Consider the following 22,369-nt stretch of genomic DNA (forward strand, 5'->3'; position numbering starts at 1 on the left):
GTATAGAAGATGGATGGATGGATGGACGTTCCTGACCGGGGGTCGTGGTTTTTCCCCGGAGTCTATCCCAGGAACACTGCGTGTGAGGCAGGAATACACCCCGGATGGGAGGATAATTCAATCCAGGGCAACATGCGCGCACACACGCACCTAGGGGCAACTTAGAGTCACCGGAGCACCTACTCCTACTAGCCTGTTTTTGGGAGGAAAATACAGACAATAACATACAGACAATTCATAGCCCCTGCAGCTATGAAATGGCGACTCCAGTAAGTACAGTACAGCCTACAGTATTTCCAACATTAAAGGTCACATGACCTTTATTCAGGAAGTTGACGGGAAGAACGCGCGTCTCTGTACACGTCGGTCTCACCTTCAGCTTGTCAAACTCCAGCGTCTTGTTGATCTCTATGAGCTCCTCCATCTGTTTCATCTTCCCAACCTGGGTATTACATTCATCTATAATCTGTGTGTGTGTGTGTGTGTGTGTGTGTGAGTGATTACGGGAAAGAAGAGAAAGAAAAGTATTTTAGAATTCATGCAAAACACACCGCATGAAGCAACTGCAGTTTGTCCAGACCACAAAGACTATTTCATGCTAGCAGATGTCTTCGGCTATAATTAACTTGAAATGTGAACTGAAACACTGCGAGCGCGTAACCCCGCCTTTTCTTTCATGAACTATCCATCCCGCCTTCTACAGTACGTCGTCGCTGAAGGCATGTTATTTTACATATTAAGTATACTATATAATTCCCAAACGCACTCAATAGTTAGAATTCTCAGTTGCTAAACACGTTAGATGCTATTCTGGGATCAATGACAGGAAAAATTTTATCGATGGGGGGCGGGACGACTAAAAACAAGGTCCCGGGCGGCGATCCGTGACGTCAGATGGTGTGATGTTTACCTTGGACACAGCAGCCAGAGCTTTCGAAGCCATCTCTTCCTGTTTGGTGCCCACTGCGGTTCTCTTCAGGATGTTCTAATAACAAGGAATCTATGTTTACTGTACATTAACTTCATAACAGTGACCAAAGGTTACGATTATTTAAAAAACGAGTTCATCAGATTACGATGAGAGCCAGCGGGTAGTTCAGAGCAGAGGTTAAATTTGGAAAATGGAAAGAAAGGAGGGGAAAGAGTACTGTATAATAACTGTAACGTCTATACATATATAAATATGAGGAAGCAGACAGACAGACAGACAGACGCGGCGTCTGTCGTTCGCTTTTACATGCGTGCAGACATTGAGATTACACTTCCTGGTGTGACACATGCATTCATTCTTGATGACACACAGGGTCTACATCTGTTCCAGCAACATTCCACAACAAAAGGCTGACATTTTGTGGAATGTACTACACGTGCCGGTTTGTCTACCTCAGTAAGAATCTTGATGCGTGTGATACGCTGGAAGGGCAGGAGCAGGAAGGACGTAAAGGGCAGCCGCTGGCATATGGGGGCCTCCTGCAGTTGAGCAATGACCGTCGCAAAGCCCACGTTACTCTGCCTGGGAGAGGAAATGACCCACAAAAACATCAGACCATACAACATACTGTACAGCAGAAATGACTGTGCTTCTTTATTAAAGGTGCAGTCTGTAAAATTTGATTCTGTATTAAAAGGTGCAATCTGTAAAATTTGATTCTGTATTAAAGGTGCAGTCTGTAAAATTTGATTGTGTATTAAAAAGGTGCAGTCTGTAAAATTTGATCCTGTATTAAAGGTGCAGTCTGTAAAATTTGATTCTGTATTAAAAGGTGCAGTCTGTAAAATTTGATTCTTTATTAAAGGTGCAGTCTGTAAAATTTGATTCTGTATTAAAGGTGCAGTCTGTAAAATTTGATTCTGTATTAAAAGGGGCAGTCTGTAAAATTTGATTCTTTATTAAAGGTGCAGTGTGTAAAATTTGATTCTGTATTAAAGGTGCAGTGTGTAAAATTTGATTCTGTATTAAAAGGTGCAGTCTGTAAAATTTGATTCTTTATTAAAGGTGCAGTCTGTAAAATTTGATTTTGTATTAAAAGGTGCAGTCTGTAAAATTTGATTCTTTATTAAAGGTGCAATCTGTAAAATTTGATTCTGTATTAAAAGGTGAAGTCTGTAAAATTTGATTCTGCATTAAAGGTGCAGTCTGTAAAATTTGATTCTGTATTAAAAGGTGCAGTCTGTAAAATTTGATTCTTTATTAAAGGTGCAGTCTGTAAAATTTGATTCTGTATTAAAGGTGCAGTCTGAAATTTTTGGCTCTTCATTAAATGTGTGGTTTGTAATTTTCTGTTATGAATTAAAGGAGCAATCTATAAATTTTGATGCTTTATTAAAGGTGCAGTCTGTAATTCTTGGCTCTTCATTAAATGTGTGGTTTGTAATTTTCTGTTACTCATTCAAGGTGCAGTCTGTAATTTAAAAAAAAAAAAATTTATCCAACATGCAGTTTGTAATTTTCTGTTATTCATTAAAGGAGCAGTCTGTAAACGTTGTTTCTTCATTAAAGGTGCAGTGTGAAATTATAAAAATAAAAAAATTAAAAAAAAATCTCCATTAAACATGCAGTGTGTAATTTTCTGTTATTCTTTAAAGGTGCAGTCTGAAATGTTTGGTTCTTCATTAAAAGGTGCCATTTTTAATTTTCTCTTATTCTTTAAAAGGTGCCGTCTGTGGTTTTTAGTCCTTCGTTAAACATGCAGGTTGTACTTTTCCGTCGCTCATTAAACGAGCAGTCTGTAAATTTTGGTTCTTCACTAAAAGGTGCAGTCTGTAATTAGAATTTCTTCATTAAAGCTGAAGTTTGTAACTTGTAAAATACTTCCAAATGCATCATTCTACACGATAGAATCTTTCTGATATCCAAAACAACCCAATATCCCCAACATTAGCTTGCTTAGCTAGTTGTTTTTTTTTTTCCTTTCGCCTCTGGACAAAAGTGGGTCTTTAAGTATAAGAGTCTTGATTTGTATCGCAATAAGAAATAATTCATTTTATTTATTTATTTACAATCGTGTATGTATTCTGTCATTGCACAGGCATGAAGGATGTGGTTATGACTGGAATAACTTGCTTTTATTATTACTGTAAATATCACCAGGTAGGGAGTTTAAAATGAAGAAGTCATGTGATGAAAAAGTCCCTAGAATTGTTGCTAGGCTACAAAGTTCATAACGTGGCAAAACTGTGACGTGAGCCACGTAGAAAAAAATAATAATAAGTGATGTGTTAATGATTTAGACTTAAACATGACATATCCAGGAAGAAAATGTAATGATCATGTGATTTGAATAGCATCATTTCATCTGGCAATTGATTCATTCCTGTTGACATTTTTCCAGACCAGAAGTAAGCCCCGCCCCCAGCCGAAATGGAGTTGGACAGGTAATACATTTCCTTTCAACAGAGCTGAGAGATTGGGTTGGTTTGGGGAAATTCCCTGCAGTCGACCTGGAAGTGGCCCGGGTTAGGAGCTCGAATGCTGCTAAAAGTATTTAGAAGTGTACTTGAACGACATGATATTAAATGAGATGCATGTTTGTCGACGTATTTAATCAGTTTACATATTTCCCAGTGTTTTCTGCTTTGTTTGGAACTTTTTACGCAGGAAAAGTATTTGCCTGTAGAAACCTATAGCTAAAAATGACGAGTTAAAAATAAACCAGAAACTTCAGAACCCTAAATACTCGGAATAATCTCGCAAAATTCCAACACGGGATTGATGTAAATTAGTACAAAGTTATATGAAGCTTGTAAGCTGGCGAAATTGGTCAATTGTGAATCGCGTATATTTAAACTCCACCTCTCTTTACTCCGTGGTCATGGACGTAAACGTGGAAGATGAACTAAGAGGGACTAAGAGTTACACGCCGCCGCTTTAATTTCAGTGCAGCGGGTTGAACGAATAGAAATATACGCAGGATGCACGTTTTGTAAGTGTTAAGTGCATTACGTATTTGTCGTGTGTTTGTTTCTGTGATGATTCTTACATAAGCGAGCTGAAGGTCTTCTCCTGGTAAATCTGGTTCCGAATGTAGTCGATGTACGCGGGGAAGTTGTGCTGTGCGTGGTAATTAATGATATCACAGATGTCGGTGAGGAGTAGACTTTCATCCAGCCGGTTCTCCAGGTCCTTAAGGAACCTGACAGATTCAGACATGTTTCAGTTTAGCCAGTCTCCCAACACTGAACACAGACTTTCACTCAGCAAGGCTAAATGCCTTACTGTTTTAACAGGTTAATTTCAAGAAATGTCTCTCTGACTCACTTCTCGCTGACTTCTCGGATGCGCAGGATGTTGGAGAAGAGTGTCTTTTTGTCTCGGTTAATAAGATTCTCGCTGAGTTCTCGCGACTCCATAAAATGGTCGGTCAGGACGCGCAGGGAACGCAAGTACGACACTTCTGATGTCAAAACCTCGAACATGCTCTGGACACACAAACACAAAAGCAGGTCATGGACGTCCATCCACACGTCTTCTGTGCTTAAAATCATACAGCAAGGTTAGGAAAGGTTAGATCCTAACGTTTTGTCATGGGAACCGCTTTAACTTAAATTATGGGCCTTAAATAACCCCTGTGAATTTATTCACCATTCACCGATTCTCCGGAAAGCAACACGATGCATTAAGAGCCGGGGGGGTGTAAACTTTTGAACAGGATGATCGATGTAAAAAAAAATTTTTGTTTAAAGATGTTGTTTTTTTTTTTTTTTTCAGAAGCTACATAAGATATTTACATGGTGCCCAGAAAACAAAATACTAACAATTTACACCTGCTCAAAAGTTTACACCCCCCTGGCTCTTATCGTATCGTGCCGCCTTCTTGAGCATCAGCGAATGTTCACACTTTTTGTAATAGTTACGTACGAGTCCCTCAGTCGTCCTCGGTGTGAAAAGATGGATCTCAACGTCATACAGACGCTGTTGGAAAGAACTCAAATATGTCGGAGACGCTGGAAAAGTAAAGAACGTGCACGACCTGGAGGATTTTTCTGAAGAACGGTGGGGAGTATAACTGCTCGGGACAAACGAGGGACTCGTGAAGAGCTCTCACAGAACATAAACACGGTCGTCGATCATCCAGGTAACGACACACGGGATTAATAATCATGGTTGTGTAAACTTTTGAACTGGTTCGTTTGTGTAAATTCGGTTGTTATTGTGTCTTGTGGACTCGATGTAAACATCTGTTATGTGAAATAGTTTATTCAGGGCGGGACTGAATAGAAAAACTAAATGCAGTTGTTACGATTCCTTGGCTTTTATTTAAATTATGAACATTTTGCAGATTCTGTAATGCGTATGCAAACTTATGACCTCGATTGTACTGTCTCAGCAGTTCCCATTATGCTGCGATATGCAAATCTGCCTTACTTCCACTTCCAAAACGGGAACTAAAGACTTCATCATTTTCCCCACTTTTTCTGTTTTTCATCACCTCCTGGTACTTGCACTCCTCTGGTGTGATGGTGTTCAGGATACCGCTCTCCAGGACCATAGGCTGGTCCTGCCACAGCGTCCTCTGGGTGGAAATCGGACTGCTTCGCAGACCTTCGGAGCCCGCACCCGAGCCGGTGCTGAGCCGCGGGGGTCCGTGATCCATCGGATAATCGGCGCTCGTCTTACTGATGCTGCGACACACCGTCTGCCGACGGATCTCCCTCGATATGAAGGTTTCGGTATAAATCTGGTACAGAAGGTCTGAATTGTGGACAAAATGGAAACAAACATATTGTGCATGGACTCTTTCATTTAAAGCAGCTCTCTGTTAAACGCCTTGTCATTGAATTAAAGGTGCAGTACGTAATTTCTTAATAGTATCCCTTGGCCATGTCATAAACATATAATTAACAAAATTATACGTACACACACACACACACACCGCAGATGAAATTTATTCCTAAACTATACGAGTAAACATGACAGTACTATCGTATTGAATTCTTCATTAAAGGTGCAGTTTGTTGTTCTTAAATGTGGTCCCGGTGCTGTATGAACAATTTCAGAGATACCTTTAAATTATTATTATTATTATTTTTAAATATGTATAATATATGCGATATCTACTGCAAAGTATTGCTTCTAGGTTCTGCTTACAGACCAGGAATTAGCTCCACCCCCAGCCAAAACAGAGCTGCTCGGGTCTGAACTCTCTCTCAGAAGGCATACATAGATCCAAAACAGGGAGTGGGGTCAGATTCCAAAGAAGGTGAAGACTTACCATAGCTTTCATGGCAATTGCAATTTCTCACAGACAGACTGGGTAGATTACAAACCGCCCCTTTAAATCAATCCCTGCACCGACTGATCTAACAATTCTGCACAGACTTTTGAAATCGGTATCATTCATGCAAATTAGCATCATTTGGACCAAAGCTCTAAGCAGTGTGTTGTAGGAGGTCCTCCATTTCGATTTACACCAACAGCGCTGCAGAATTCTTGAATCCGATTGGTCAGAAGATCTTTACATTCATGAGCTCATTCGAATACACTATCGTTTCTATAGTAACAACTGATACAGGGACTTGCATGATGGGCGAGCTACTATACTGTACATAAAGAGATTAAAAGCATGTGTAATCGTTGATATGGTGACGTTTTCTGTAAGGAGATGATTATTCGATACTGAGGGAAGGAAGGAGTCTCCAGTGTCAGTGTTTACAACTTATCATTATACCAGCTACAAAATGGGCTGCCAAATTAAGGCGCTATGAAGTAAATATGGCGCGGTTTTACATGTAGAATTGATTTCTGTAGGAAAAAACACGGAAGCATGCATACCTTCCGGCATATGAGCCTCCATATCGACCGACTTCTGTCGAGCGAGGCCGGTAGATCGTCTGGGAACAGAAGCAAATCATACAGAATGCAGAAACTGTCCAGAAAAGGAAACGTACAGTACTATAACTATGAAGGATGCTATTACCTTTGCTCCTTGTTTTCAGCGTCTCCACTACAGCTTTGATCGTCTTCGCCTTTTTTTTTTTTTTTTTTTTAAATTCATTTATTTTTTTTTAAAAAGAAAAAAGACAAGGGATTAAAAATGACAAACGTACAACGCAGTGCATTACAACAACACTCACGTCCATATCCTTCACGCACGTTTTGCGATAATTAGCATATTAACAGAAGCCACGTGGCAGGCTACGTCCGTGACCGGTGGATAAAAATCAAAGGAAATACGTCGGTCGAGAAGGAAGTTTGTGTCCAAAGTTTTACACAGCCTCAAAAATACGCACGGCGCGAGTGCGGTAAAATAACCACAGCCGTCATTACAGCTCCTCAAGTGCTCGTCTACTGTCTAGTCACACTTCTGATCGGTCACAAGGTGATGATTACTCTTCTAGATACTCTTAACGCACGGCCATTTCGACAGCTCATTCACGAGGAAGTTGCATGGAAGACGCTCCACATAATCGAAGATTGATAACAAACTCTTTTTTTTTTTTTTTTTAAACATCAAAGTAAAACGGCTAACTGTTCATATTGTGAAGTTTTCCTTTAGCATTCAAGGAAGGAGTCTCCAGTGTCCCAAGCCACATGCCTACAAGTGGATAGCAGGACTAATGAGCAACCTTCTTCTAGTCAAGAACCAGTTTTCATTGTATAGGGCTCTTGAGTTGAGCCATACGGTTATTTGGAGATTAAAGACGTTCTTTATGGTTCATTATAGGTTCTTCAGAGCAGTGTATCGGTTCTTCAAGGTATCATCTGTTAACAGGTTAAACCGAACCCTATAAGGTTCCCTGTGGGACCGGAAAAGGTTCTCCTGACCTAACTCTTAAGAACCTTACTTTGCTTCCTTGAAGCACCGACTAAGGGTTTCTTCGAGAAGATTTGAGAACCTATGAGATCTTCAATGTTGTGAAGATCTTTAAAGCACCAGTCAATAGACGGTTCTGTTTGAACTTGAGAGTGCAACTTAAAAGGGTTCTCCTACGGCAGCAGGCTGAAAAGGCCTTTTTGGTTACAGATTAAGATCAAGTTCATGCATATTTCATGATCGGGTTTGAGCGTACACATGTTTTATGAATACGAGTGATTAAGAATTGATTGTATAGGGGTGTTATGTCTTTCTCACCTTTACATGTCAGAGAGAGGTTGCTCAGGCATCTGGTCGGAGGAGGTGGCGGTGCTCTGATTGGCTGCAGGCGTTCACTGGAACCCAGATCAACAGAAGGCAGCTTTGGGATTTGGAATGCTCCCGAAGATAGTGGAACCCTTCTGGGAACACATCTGCCTTTGGTTTTATCCAGAGGCATCCGGGGTGGAATGGCAGGAGGAGATTTGTCTTGGATATGGATTTCAGGCGTGGTAGAAGTGTTCTTGATTGTCTCTCTGGGAGGAACGATCAAATCGATCGTGGCTTCGTAGATATTCTCCTGCTCCGACGCGGAGTGGGTCTTGGTGAGGAGTTGTGGATGCTGGGGCAAAGAGTTGATGGATTGAAGCACAGCCTTGGGACCGGGGTCGGATTTCCTCCTCAGCTGTCGCTCGATGATACTCAGAGTGGCCTTGAACCTGGTTTTATTCGCGTCCTGGGATTCGTTCAGGCTGTGATCGGATTCTGAAGATGCGCTCTGAAACATGTCTAATTCTTCTTCTTCGTCGTCGTCGTCGTCGTCGTCGTCGCTCTCGCTTTCTTCTTCATTGACTACATCTTCGTCGGTCTGCTTGACCTCCTCTTCCTCTTGCTCCTTCTCGGATATCCGCACCCACGCCAGTTTCATGCCGGGACGCTGCAGGTGACACACGCAAGTGCAGCTCTTCTCACATCGAGGTTCAAGATCTGAGCTGGACCTTGCGCTCTGCTGCTCGAACTCTTTACCATCAGGAGCTGAAAGCGAGAAAAGATCGGTCAAAAGTTTTTACACCCCCACTCATTAAAGAACTTCATTTCGACACATTTTTTTTACTATTTCACACGAATAAGGAAGACACCACCTCTATGAAATAACAACACTGTGCCGTGACTAAAAACTACGTAAACATTATTCCTGATGAAGCTTCACACACTATCAGAATCTTTTCAAACATCTTCGTGAGGAGACACCTGTTAAATTTCTCAAATAGGCTGGACCTCGTCGGCTGGAAGGAAAACCACTGGTTTGGGGAAATCATTTAATTTTACGTAAAATGGCTTGGGTTTCCTCCGGGTTCTCCGGTTTCCTCCTACATGCTAGTACATGGATTGCCCCTTGGTGTAAAATCAGTGTGTGTATTCTCCGCCTTTTGCTCACCGTTCCCGGATGCACTCGGGATCCACCGACACCCTGACCAGGAAAAAGCGCTTACTGAAGATGAACGAATGAACATTTTAAGTCGGAAATAAATATCTACATGGGTATGTCTAAGATATCGAAGAAAAGATAACGCAAACAGGTTGCCATAGTTACACTGGTAAGGCCTAGCTAGTATTGGCCTTACTGGAACATTAATGGTCCCTGTGTGTCTCTACTGGAAATTTGTTGCCTTCTATTGGTTGCATGTCATGTCTATACCAGCGGTGTCCAATCTTATCCGGAAAGTTCCGGTGTGGGTGCAGGTTTTCATTCCAACCAAGCAGACGCCACACCTGAGTCTACTGATAGCCAAGATCAACTGATTAATCAGGTGGAATCAGGTGTGGCTCCTGCTTGGTTGGAATGAAAACCTGCACCCACACCGGCCCTTTCCGGATAACATTGGACACCTTGGGTCTATACCATTAAAGACCAATTCTGTTTATGGTTAGTTGATGGTTTGTAATGGTATCTGTAGTGGAAACCATTAGAAATTCTGTCATTATTACTACCATGGTTAATAATTATACACATTATACACACTACTGGCTCATCCGAGCAACTTACAAAAGTGAGAGGGCATTTCAATGAGCTATTCTTATCCCCAAATGGCAGGGCTGGGATTTGAACTCATGACCTTCCGATCCACTGAGCCACCGAGCTAGCAACTAACTGTCCATTCGAAATCTTTTACCAAAGCCGTGTGTGCATGTTCCCAAGCCAAACAAAAATATGACTTCAAATTCTTTCTTGAAAATTGAGGCGCAGTGTGTGTAAATCTGCTGTAAGGAACGCTTCCAGTGCAAAAAAACGGTCACAGGAATGCGTTTAAAGCTAAAACGAAAGCTAATCTCCTTCTTAAATCCTTCAAGCCATGAGCTTTGTGTAACAAACAGCAAATAAGAACAAATCCTTCAGGGATCCTTCAGCAAAATCACGATACAAAGATTTACACAGCCGTGCTTCACTTAGACGGCAAACCCTGTAAAAGAAACACGTGTATCCGTTGGTATGGCGAACTTTTCCGTAAGGAGACGTTTATTTACGGAAGGAGTCTCCGGTGTCAGAACGTTGTAACAGTCAGTAAGTGTTGCTTGTTGGGTTTTTTCGCTAGTCTTGAGAGAAGGTCGTGGACGGAATAACTCTTTATAGCCAAGCGATAACAGGACCTAACTTGTTTTCTGTATGTTCCACAGCGTTAAACGCAACGAAAAACGGACAAAAAGTTAACGGACGCGTCGTTCATTAACACATAACGGCAAGTAGACATGATTTTTCAGCCATTTTGTATAAAAGGTGTACGTTTACTGGTTGGAGGACGACTCTGGACGCACGCTGAGCCATTATAAACCTACACTCACCCTCGTTCCTGTTTACACCCCAAACACGCACAAAAATCCTCCATCCCTCACTCCCAGCTGCTCAGACTACCTCCGGAAAAAAGTCAGAAGACGTGCAAATATTATTCTTTCCCGTGCGTTTCCTCAAGAAGATCTGTGCAATCCTGCCGAGAGAACGGATCCACTGACGCATAAACAGTCTACTACCAAATAAACACCGAGATCCGTTTGGCTGCTCCGTTATCAGCGCACTAATAAAACATGATCCTGGCAACACGTTTATAGTGAAATAAATGATCCGTTGTGTAATAATTACAGCGCAGTACTGCAGAATGCCACTGTCCAAGATGCTTTGCTGAACCAGACCGACCGGGTGTGTAGCTCCTAAATAAAGCACCTGGCACAAGAAAGGTGTTTAAACACTACAGTAGATCGTAACAACTAGATAGGGATTTAATTACCATCATCATCGTTTGGATTCGATTATTATAATTAATTCATAATTAGTAAGGCTAATCGACCGGTCACTAGTTACTAAATTACACCAGCCACTAACATTTATAATAGGGCGTGGCCCGTCGCGTAAAGATTTACGAGTGTAAACAACTTTGAATTCTAAAGTCCTCCTTCGTTTCAAATTCGAACGTAGAGAAGTACTAAACGACCTCTTTTGGCCGGCCAACGATTTTAAAAAAAAACAATCACTGTTCGACGGACGAAAGCCGACGTCTCGTGGATTTCGTGGCTAGCCTTTCTTGATGTTGCGTGATCATAGCTTCCACAACATGAGAATAATGAGAACTGCAACAAGCGCTAATAGAGGCCCATTGGGGCAGGAGTCACGCCGCTCCGTTCTCCGAGGAGGAGAAGCGGACAAACGAACAATCGAACAATGGATTTGCCAAACTGGGTTCGTTTAAAAATACGCCACACCCGCCACGGTCTTGTCTTATACGGTAGTAAATAATCGGAATGATATCTAATACAAACAAAGGTACAGTGTAAGTGTATCTGTGGTGTATAGAAGTACAGTATTTCTATTGTAATATACAAATAAGGAAAAGACTGGGAGAGGAGAAGGACGATAATGGAGGGAATACATTAGAAATGCGCGCGCACCACAGCGACCTTGTTTCTCTGTGCCGAGACTAAGAAAAAGAAGATCGAACGCATTTCCCTGTTCCCAAGTCGGAAGTTTTTGGGCTGGATTTCAGGAAGTTGAACAAATGTACGTATACAAACGCTCAAAACAAGCTGCCGGATAACTATACGCTGTCTGTTACGGGGTGATGCTAAAGATTCATAGATATTTCGAGGCTGCGTCGTCATTAATGTCATCCTGCAACACCTGTATCTATGTTCACGATGATCTATGTTCTGCTGATCTGAGTGCAAAAGGTCCGAGCGCAAAACTCCTGGACGAGACCGCGATCAGTTCATGAAATAAAAGAAACTACTTGTTAAATCACACGAGCTATTAAATTAGTGGATCGTCCGAGATTTTCCGCCGACCCGGGCCGAGACGCGTCACGTGACGTCATCACGACGTGCGTTCAGCCAAGGCCCCCTTCGATTCGCGTACGTCGAACGTGAGTACGGCTAAAAGGTCTCGTTTACCAACAGACGATTTTGCGCGATCGCGATTTCGTCAATTCGAGTACCACAAAAAAAAAAAAAAAAAAAAAAAAAAAAAAAAACCTCAAACGTTTTTGGGCACAACAATCTCAAAAAAAAAAAAAAAAACTCCTCGAAATTCTGTACAGACTAAAAATAATTTTAAAAAAAAAACCTCTATCAATAAAACTCCAAATTGTGATCTCGCCCAAGTCGAGTAGTTTTCCGATAGAGCAGAAGCACGGGAAATTCCGCAAGTTGCGTGGCAAAGTTTAAATAAAAGAAAAGCTACAGCAGAATCAAGCATTTGTGGCCACAACGATGACAAAAAGAAAACTCTGCAAACTCCTGCACGGATCACTTCTAGCAATGAACGTAACATTAACGACATCTCTGTTAGCAATAGACTGGGGGATAGGATCCTGTAAAACCTATTCAAAAAAAAAAAAGTTATGCCGCGACATGTGACAAAGCCGAGCTGGTCAGTTTGTGCCCCACTTTCAGTTCTGCAGGCCATAAATCACCGAGCTCATTATTTTGAGAAACAGGTTCCACTTCCTGTAGTGATCCTGTACGTAAAGAATGCCACACCGTCTCTCTCTCTCTCGAAAGGAACCTCCGTTCCTGTTATTAATAATCCCTCACCTTCGTAGGACAGGAAGTAGGGCAAAGCAGAAGCTGTGAAAAAAAAAAACAAGACCATAAATAAACGTTTACAGGGAACTAAGACAAATTTATGGCCCCATATGTTTACATATCAGATGCCAGATTTCACTTTCACTCTCTCTCACCTTCAGACCAGGTCTAAATTGTATTATTTAAAAAAAATATATAAATAAATAAATAAACCCTTCCCCTCAAGGGATCTGAAATGTGATCTTTCTGTTTCATTATCTAAAGACACACATACTGAGCTACAGCACTCCAAACCGGCACAGAGGAGTGGGCTGTTACGCATTACAGGTTAATCCCAGATCTCGAAGGTTTCTTCAGTTTGTGCTGCAGGAGAAACTCCAAAACATTCAAGTAGAGCCATTTCAAACCACTGACTGTCTAAAGAACCGTCCAGGAACCAGTCATTTCTTACAGGGCACGGAGGATATGGAAAAATCAGCAATTCTTCACGCTGATGTGAATTTCTTATAGGGTATTGAACTATGGTTTACATTTCATAACATTACGTTACATTACATAAAGTATTAATAGTACATGAAGTTGTGTTAAAGAAAAATGTTTAAAATTCCTGACATTTATAATCTTGTATCTACGTGGATAAAGATTTTTAAAGGTAAAAGCCAGGGGGGGGAAAAAAAAAAAATCGGGAATGTTGGATGCACTTTAATTTATTCAAAAGCATTAAATTAAGCATTGAATTTAAAATCAAGGTTAATTATTAATCCTGGCCTCATAAATGTCATGCATGTCATGTGACAATGACTTGTCAATATATATATATATATATATATATATAAAAAAAATCCTTTTTTAACTGCAAGAAGAAACGTTTGTTTTTATTTATTTATTTATTTTTGTGTATTTCTATCAATCAAGATCATACATGGATTTCAAAGGAATATATATTATATATACATATATACACATATATTATACGTATTGTTCGATTAAAGTACGAGTAGTACAGTAATATGTGTACGAATAATTTTTTTTTTTGCCTTAGATTTCTGTAAATAATAATCTTATGCATGAATTTTTTTTATTAGATTTTTTTTTTTTTCCAAATGTATAAATCAAAACAATAATCACAAAATTATAAATTCGAATATTTGGACTGTTGGGCACTTTTTTTTTTCTCTCCATTTATTCAGAAACAATGAAGTCAATTTTGTGCTTTTTCATCAAGATTCATTCCTAATATCCTGAAAATTGTCTCTTGGTGTGTTTGTGATTACGGTTTAACGTAAAGTGTAAAAAAAATTTGAGAAAACTTTGTAATTTTCTTTACGTATTATGTGATTTCTAGAAATAATTCTCTTAAATATAAGTGTATATATATATATGTGGATATTTTCAGTACTTAGTTTCATCATGTGATGTGTCAATGAAAAAAAAAAAGCTTTATTTCTTTTAGATTTGAATATTTTTGATAAATACTGCATCATCAACCCTCGCCGGTGAACATAATAAACACGAGCCGGTGAAGCCGCTGTTTGCGTATCCCGTGTCGACGCTAGCATCCATTTAAAATGTCTCCAAACCCACACGAGATGAGGTGTAGCATCTGTTGCTCACCTCTGTTGATAAGATCGTTATTACTCGTTTTTGTGTCCTCGTCACGCTTAAACGCCCCGGGCCATCGTCCTCGAACACCCTTAGATCCGGCACTTATCAGTGCTGTCACTTTCTTCTGCACCGAGCTTCTCTGTGGTGACGATCCTCCATCATCCACAGCATCCAGAACGTCCCGTTTAATCTTCCTCAGCCTTCTCTTTATGCCCTCAGCCATTTTTACGCCACTTTCACGCAAAATAGAACGGACAGATCTACGTCGACCGCTCCGGGTTTTTGAATCGCCGAGTTACTCAACGTTTCAAGTCTTATCAGAGCTGTCGAGGCCAAAAGTCACAGCAATGAGCATATAAAATTGCAAACAGAAAGTGGCGTACGATTTACTCATCCCATAACCTGCACCAATAAACTCTATTTAATATTTCATACAGAAATGACCTGTAGATTACTCATAGCGGCACTTTCCCCACTACCATTAGTCTCTCCGTGCACATTAGAGACAGATATAAATGTATATATATATATATATATTGTAAAATGTTTTCTTTTTTTTTCCCCCCAACAGATTTAAACCATTTTTATCTGCCCAAGAGCAGACCATCTGAAGCAAAAACGTAGTCTCCAAGAACCCCACTGAGCATATACGCCAAGAAAAGGCCTTTTGGAATACTGTGCTCTGGACAGATGAATCACACATAGAGTTGTTCGGCCACAGTAACAGCAGACACGTTTGGCGCTGGAAAAAAGACAGCTTTTCAGGAGAAGCACCTCATACCAACTGTGAAGCACGGTGGTGGAAACGTTATGGTTTGGGGTTGCTTCGCCGCCTCAGGGACCGGACAGCTTGCCTTCATTGATTCAACTATGAATTCCGCATCATATCGAAGAGCGCTTGAAGATAACGTGAGGCCACCTGTCCGAAAGTTGTTCCGAAAGTGGACTTTTAAACAGGATAATGATCCTAAACACACGAGCAACTCCATCAATGAATGCCTCTCTATTTCAAGAAGAAACAGAGGGTTATGAAATGGCCGAGTCAAAGACCGGATTTGAATCCCATTGAAACGTTGTGGGGTGATTTGAAACGGGCAGAACATGCAAGAAAACCCTCAAACATCTTGCAACTGACAGAATACTGCATGGAAGAGCGGTCAAACATTCCAGCGAGTCAGAAACTAGTGGACAATTTACATTACAAAATTCAAGAAGCTATTTCCGCTAAAGGAGGCCATACTGGCTTCTGAAACCAAGGGTGTACTTACTTTTTCCACAGAAGGATCTCACATCTATTGCAATTTCTGTTGAACAAATGATCGAAAAGGCTCATTTTCCTTGTGGTTTTGTTCAAGTATATCAGCTTCATTTATAGGTACTGTTTCCAACATGATCACATGTTTGCTTGTCCAAATATGTTTAAAAAAAAAAAAAAGCCAACAATTTCCATGGGGTGTACTTATTATTATTATTTTTTTTTTTACGTATGTGTGCATGTTAGAGTTCTACCTGATTGCCGGCCATCCGTGACGTCACGTGAGACAGCGCACGAGTTCTGCTCCGCATCCTTCCTCTGCGACTGGCGTTGTTTCAAGGGCAGCGGCGGCGCTTGCTCAGCCCTGACCTGAGGAACACTCCTTGCTTTAGGCTTGGGTTTGACCGTCGGTGCTCGTTTCGGTTTCTTTTTACCTCCGGTTTCATCAGCAGGACCTGCAGCAGGAGGCTGAGCATCATGGTGGTTAAACTTGCTGACTATCTCATGGACTTTCCCATTGTTTTTATTTAACATGTCCCTGTTCGTGCCGGCTGAGGTGTTTGCGTCAGGTTTCGAGGGGATTCGGGGTTTCTGTTTAAGCTCGGGTTTTGGGGGAGGTCGAGCGGCTTCCGGAGTCGACATGTTTGTACGAGCCAGCATGGATCCGGGACGGAAAGTCACTCAAGGGTTTTTCAGCTTCATCCTGCAGGAAGAGGATGTTTCAGTGACGGATATGATGTTTAAAAAGACAACCAGAAACGTTCATGTTGTGAATTACTCATGCGTAAGAATCATTCGATAAATATAAATATTTTAATCCAACAACTTTTCCCCACCCCAAGTCAAAAAAATAATATTAAATCAGTAGCATTGAAACGTTTGACATTGCAATCAAATTCCCAGATGAATAAAACCAAAATGCAGACATCCGCTTCCAGTCATAAATCCACCCATGTGCCATGCTATTGTTCCAGTAATAAAGTCATAAAATGCCCCAGGTCTCACTTTTATATATCCCCATTTTACTCTATAATAAACTTCACCTTCTCGACGACTGCACGTCTTTTTAATCTGCTTATACGAAGCGTCCACCGTTAAAGTCATAAAAATGAAGGAGCTGTCACTATGGAAACGATATCGCGTTAAAAACCGTATAAACCTGCGACTTGCAGCTGCACTACTGTTAGAAAATGAACGAAATCGACACCTTCTGACCAATCACAATCCAGGATTCAACAGCGCTGTGCTGAAAAGAACGCAGCACAAAGTAGCACGCGATCAACCTCGGGTTTTTCCTATCCTTCTCGTTATAATTTGCCGTAAAAAAAAACGTGAAAACTATACGTACGACGTGGTACCTTTCAGCCAGGGTTGCCAGGTCTTCGCAATATACTACCTGAATCTGAATACTAACAGTCACAAGTTGTGAATTTCCCTCTGAGATTAATGAATAAAGAGTTCGATCTATAGGAATATAATATGCATATGAATAACTAGCTCAGTAAAACGTACATCTTGTATTAAATTATTAAAAACTACAGCTATTTTTACTACACGTGCAAATAATTTATTGCCACTCACCCACTTGCTCTTCAAATTAGTTGGATAGTTGCCACATATCCGTGGATCGATTTACCGTGCGAGGCTGAGAATTTCAACCCAAATGCAAAATATGTCACATAATAAAATGTTAAAACTTCAGTACGCAGACAAAAAAAAAAAACAACAACACTGGCCCAAAAGTGCGAGACCTGGCAACAACGACTTTCCGTTCGTCTGCTGTGACTTATACTTTATGATAAAGTCATCGCCATCATCATCATCATCATAAACAGCATGCTGAGAGAAGAATTTTCCAGAAATCATCCAGAAGTTCACCGCAGGTTGTCTTACACTGACTCAGGTGCTTTAAAGAGACTAAAACCCTCTGTGTAAAGCCAAAGCCCTTATTTTTGGATTGGAAAAATCATAGCACATGACACGACGACACGGCGCACCGATATCCCCGTACACGACGTCTTGACATTTCCGACTCCCGTGCTCTTAAGACTTTCGAGAGGAAAATCCTGTTTAACCTTTCGTCTCGTACACCAGCAGTCCCGAGGCTTGCAGAGCTGAACTTTGGATCTGCTCCTGCTCTGCCTGACTCACTTCTCAAACACACTCGGCGAGTCTGACGGGTTCTCGTACATGCTCCGGAGTCACGCTTTCGTCCTGCGTGGACACGTACTTCTCAAAAGAACGTAAAAAAGAAGTGTTGTTGTTTGTTTTTTTTAAAAGAAGGAATGCTTTACAACCTCCTTTCACCATAATCCACCTTCTTCTTCTTCTTCTTCTTCTCGTCTTTCGCTTGGCATAATGATAAACCTGATTACACCTGAAACCACATCTATCACCACTTCCCGAACTGGTATTATTCTGAGACGTCGTACACAACCACTCCCTAATCCGTTTCTCCTAAAGCATTGCCAACTTTCAAGTCTTCCTGTTGTGGATCTTCTGATTACCTTCCATCGTAGAGAGGTTTATCCAACTCTACCTAAATGTACTGTAATATACAGTAGATCGCTCACAAGCTGCTGTCGTATATACACCATAGAGCTCACGTACGAAGCTCTGACACTGGAGACTCCTTCCTTAAACGTTCCATAGACATCTTCAATGCTTACAGAAAACCTCACCATACCGACAGTTCCACGCGGGTTTCTTTGCGAATTTTTATCATTTTTTTAACCTACGTACGTATGTTTATTATTAGACAACAATAAACCCTAACCGTACAAGTCTCTATGGACGACCTGTTACTATAGCAACCACGGGTGCAGAAGAACGAGCACATTAATATAAACCTGTGATTTAATGCGTATTATCACGATGATGTAATCAAGTTTCACGCTGCAAGAAATCTTTTTTTTTTTTTTTTTAAATAAATAAATCATTTTGGATATAATTATAAGGATTATAATCCAATTATAAACCAATTATAATTATAATCGGGTCACTCGTTTGACACGTTAGGTAAACTACACCCGTCTTACAGTAAACATTTCCTTGTGTGTTATCTTTTTATTATATACAATAGACATAAAAGGTCAATTATACGGCGCTGTCCCGACATTTTTGAAAGACGATCAGTACTACATCTAAACTCCCGAATGAACCCTTGAATAAATGGACAGTGAGAATATTTCAGTCTCTTCCCCATGGTGTCTACCTCATCAGATACGTTAACTATTAAATATATTCCACGGCTTTCCTCCAAAATATACGTAATCCATCTATTCAGATATTAGGCTCGTTATTTAAACGTGTACAATAATAGTATTTGGGTTATTTCTTCGATGCATATAGCTTTTTTTTTTTTTTTTCCATGTTGATATTATTTCTAGACTTTTGTTTTAGTTATTGACGTTTAGATTCAAAGCTCACCGAGTTCAAGTGACCATTTAAACGAGCTAATAACTCTAAAAACTCAGGAATAAATACCACGACTTGGATGACGGCTGGTTTTCGAGCCAAGCGAATCAGCGGTGAGATCCTGTGGGTTATTTACGAGTTGGTCGAAGGTAGAAATGAACGTTTTGGACGTGGTCCAGATGAAAGCTGTGCAGATTGATCTTTGATTTATATAGGCGGCCATAATTATAATGAATTATTAACCCTTATGTTTTGTAGACCTTAAGAGGAATTGAAATAATAGAAAATAATTGCTGATGTGTAATCTATTGATAATCATAATAGTTAAAGGATTTTTTTTTTTTTAAAGTGTGTGTGTGGGGGGGGTCAAAGTGTGTGTGGGGGGGGATGGTATTCACAAGGCATGTTTTGTGAAAAGCAGTAGATAATAAAAAAATAATTAAAACAACAACAACAACAACAACAACAACAACAACATAAAAAAGCTTATAAATAAGTGTAATTAATGGACAGGGTACCTATAGTCTATTTGTGTGTGTGTGTGTGTGTGTGTGTGTGTTTGTGTATAAGTGTAATTAATAAAGAGGATACTCACCTATAGTCTGTCTGTGTGTGTGTGTCTCTGTCACTCTTTCTCTCTCTTTCTCTGTGTGTGTTGTACACATCCAGATTAAAACCGGTTCATGGAAAGAAATGTAATGAATCTATCCCAGGATGAAGAGAGAGATGTACCTGTAGGGTTCCAACACACACACACACACACACACACACACACACACACACACACACACACACACACACACACACACACGTTTGCGTTTCCTAACGCCGGTGAGGGTTTTAACTCAAATCCTTTTCTGTATCATGTCGACACTTTGTTTGTTGTTTGTTGTTGTTGTTGTTTATCCTGGAGATCCAGATATGATCCGGGACTGATGCTGCAGACTGGATCTTTTGTTGGTGACTGCAATGAGGATGATGTGGTCTTTGTTTTCCTGCCGGTGTCCCCCCGCTGTCCCACAGTCTCTCTCACTCTCTCTCACACACACACACACACATATACACACACACACAGCATTCACTGAACTGCTCACACTCCCTGTATTAGAATACCCCGCCCCCTCTTCGTCTAAACCACGCCCTTGCCCTTTCCTCCGCCTCCTCGTCCCTTCTCTCTGTCAGTTTTAGTCCCTAATATTGTGGCAGGCTGAGACATATTGTGCTGCTAATATACAGCAGTCTTTATCTCAACCTTTCTTCCTGTGTCTGCCTGTTTTTATTGCTAGGGCGTGGTCACTGAGTCTATACCTGGTCAAGGTGCTTCTCGATGTTTTATCTGTCACTAGTCTGCCATGGTGTCTTTTCAGGGCCAAATAGCATTACATTTTACTCTGTTATTGTGTTTTGTCTCATTTGTATTGTAATTTGGTCTAATCTGATTTGTTTGACTTTGTTGTTCTGGTCTGAAGTCAGTCAGTCAGTCAGTCAGTCAGTCTCTCTCTCTCTCTCTCTCTCTCTCTGTGTGTGTGTGTGTGTATGGTTGCATCATCACTGGTGTTGTGGCGGAAGTGGACTCCGGATCAGGATCTCACAGCTTGCCAGTTCATTTGAATATTACTCCATTCAGTTAATTAAGAAAACATTACCCATGACATTGCACATGACTCATGGGGAAATTATTATAATGATTTAAGAGTTATTTCATCTATTTCAGATTTTTTTTTAATTGCTCTTTTAACAAACAAAAAAACACTATGAGCTCCATAGTTGCAGGTGATATTAAGGTTCTGAACGGAAATATTCTGTTATTTAACAATATTTCAGTTCCAAATTATACGTTTTATCAGGCGTCACTTCCGGAGGAAATCACTTCCGGAATCTACGTGACGCAATCACTGTAGTACGGAAAGCAGGAGGTTTATTGACACCGCAGCGCCCCCTATTTAGGGAATCATTTGTTGCACCGTTTTTAATCATTTTTTAGTCTATTTTCTACAATTTTGTTGGTTTATTTTCAACGATTGTATTTTCTGAAACAGTATAGGGATAAGCTCAGAAATGTTTTTTTTGGTCTGATTTAGAAATAGTGAGATGTCCGATCTAAAGCCACTGTGAACTGTCATGTCAGATAAAGGTTATGTAAATGTAAAGTAGGTATATAAGTCAAATAAGCCGGTCCTGAAAAAATAAAATAAGGCATTGAAATGCAGTGCAGTTTAAAGACTGTTTTATTTGTAAAATTGGCTACTTAAAAGAAAAGAAAAAAACAATAAAATTAAAGAGTGCGAAAAATGGTGAGGAAACAGGTGGGTTATTCATTAATTACATCAAATAAACTTTTATTTTGCTGAATCTCCCAAGGTGGACAAGTGCAAGGCAAATGTTTGTATGTAATAATGTACCCACTCTGTATGCTGTCTTTAGGAATTATATGTTTAATTTCATGTGTCGATTAAGTGATTTAAAAAAAAATAATAGTAGCTATCACAATGGTCTTAAATAATATTACATTAAGTGATACAAGGTATTTTTCCTGCTTTTGGAAGCATAGGAATGAAAGTTTGTATGTTTTTAAATAACGTTTATTGTTCATAACATATGTTTGTATGTTTTCCTTTACTTGTTGATAAATAATGAATTGAACTGAATTGAATATTAGTATTTGATATGATGCATGATTAATAAAGGATAAGGAAAAGCTTCAAGATTTTTATTTGTCACATACACAGTTATATACGGTATATCACCTGCAATGAAATGAAAACATGGCCTACTCCTCTTTAACTAACTAAATAAAAAATCAGAAATGAGTAAGAAATAATAAGATATTTGTACAGGAATGTGCAAAAAAAGAGGGGGGGGGGGGAGTATGTTACGTGTAACAATACAAAGTGCTTCACTGGGTAGCCAAAGTCTTTTTACTTAAATATTAATTGATCAAATGTACATATATTTGCAACCATTTTATATATATATATATATATATATATATATATATATATATATATATATATATATATATATATAAACATATAACATAAACAGCATAAAACAATTAAATAATTCTATAAATAAATTAATAAAAATATTTACAAACTTTAAAAAAAAAAAAAGAGATAACATTAGATAATCATCACTCGGACATCAAACCTCTTCATTGAGTCACAAATATTTAAGCTATACCGTATAAACACAATAAAATAATAAGTAAACAAATGTATAAATTACT

The 22,369-nt window shown here is 39.8% G+C and overlaps 1 protein-coding gene across 7 annotated transcripts in view; it reads right to left on the minus strand.

Annotated features, from left to right (window-relative positions):
• Positions 1-20,629, minus strand: part of arhgef15b (Rho guanine nucleotide exchange factor 15b) — a 29,510-nt gene extending 8,881 nt beyond the window's left edge. The window contains exons 1-13 of one of the 7 annotated variants that reach the window (XM_017483247.3): positions 19,736-20,629; positions 15,978-16,426; positions 15,737-15,772; positions 12,873-12,905; positions 8,073-8,828; positions 6,918-6,966; positions 6,773-6,831; positions 5,430-5,692; positions 4,259-4,419; positions 3,981-4,133; positions 1,384-1,513; positions 911-985; positions 374-466 (exon numbers count right to left, since the gene is read on the minus strand). In XM_017483247.3, the coding sequence (XP_017338736.1) occupies positions 374-466; positions 911-985; positions 1,384-1,513; positions 3,981-4,133; positions 4,259-4,419; positions 5,430-5,692; positions 6,773-6,831; positions 6,918-6,966; positions 8,073-8,828; positions 12,873-12,905; positions 15,737-15,772; positions 15,978-16,383 (2,214 nt within the window). In that variant the 5' untranslated portion in view covers positions 16,384-16,426; positions 19,736-20,629. The other 6 variants (XM_017483251.3, XM_017483249.3, XM_017483250.3 and 3 more) reach the window with 6 other exon arrangements.
• Positions 20,630-22,369: the final 1,740 nt, after the last annotated feature.

Source organism: Ictalurus punctatus, chromosome 13, assembly GCF_001660625.3.
Source record: "Ictalurus punctatus breed USDA103 chromosome 13, Coco_2.0, whole genome shotgun sequence".
Taxonomy (NCBI): Eukaryota; Metazoa; Chordata; class Actinopteri; order Siluriformes; family Ictaluridae; genus Ictalurus; species Ictalurus punctatus.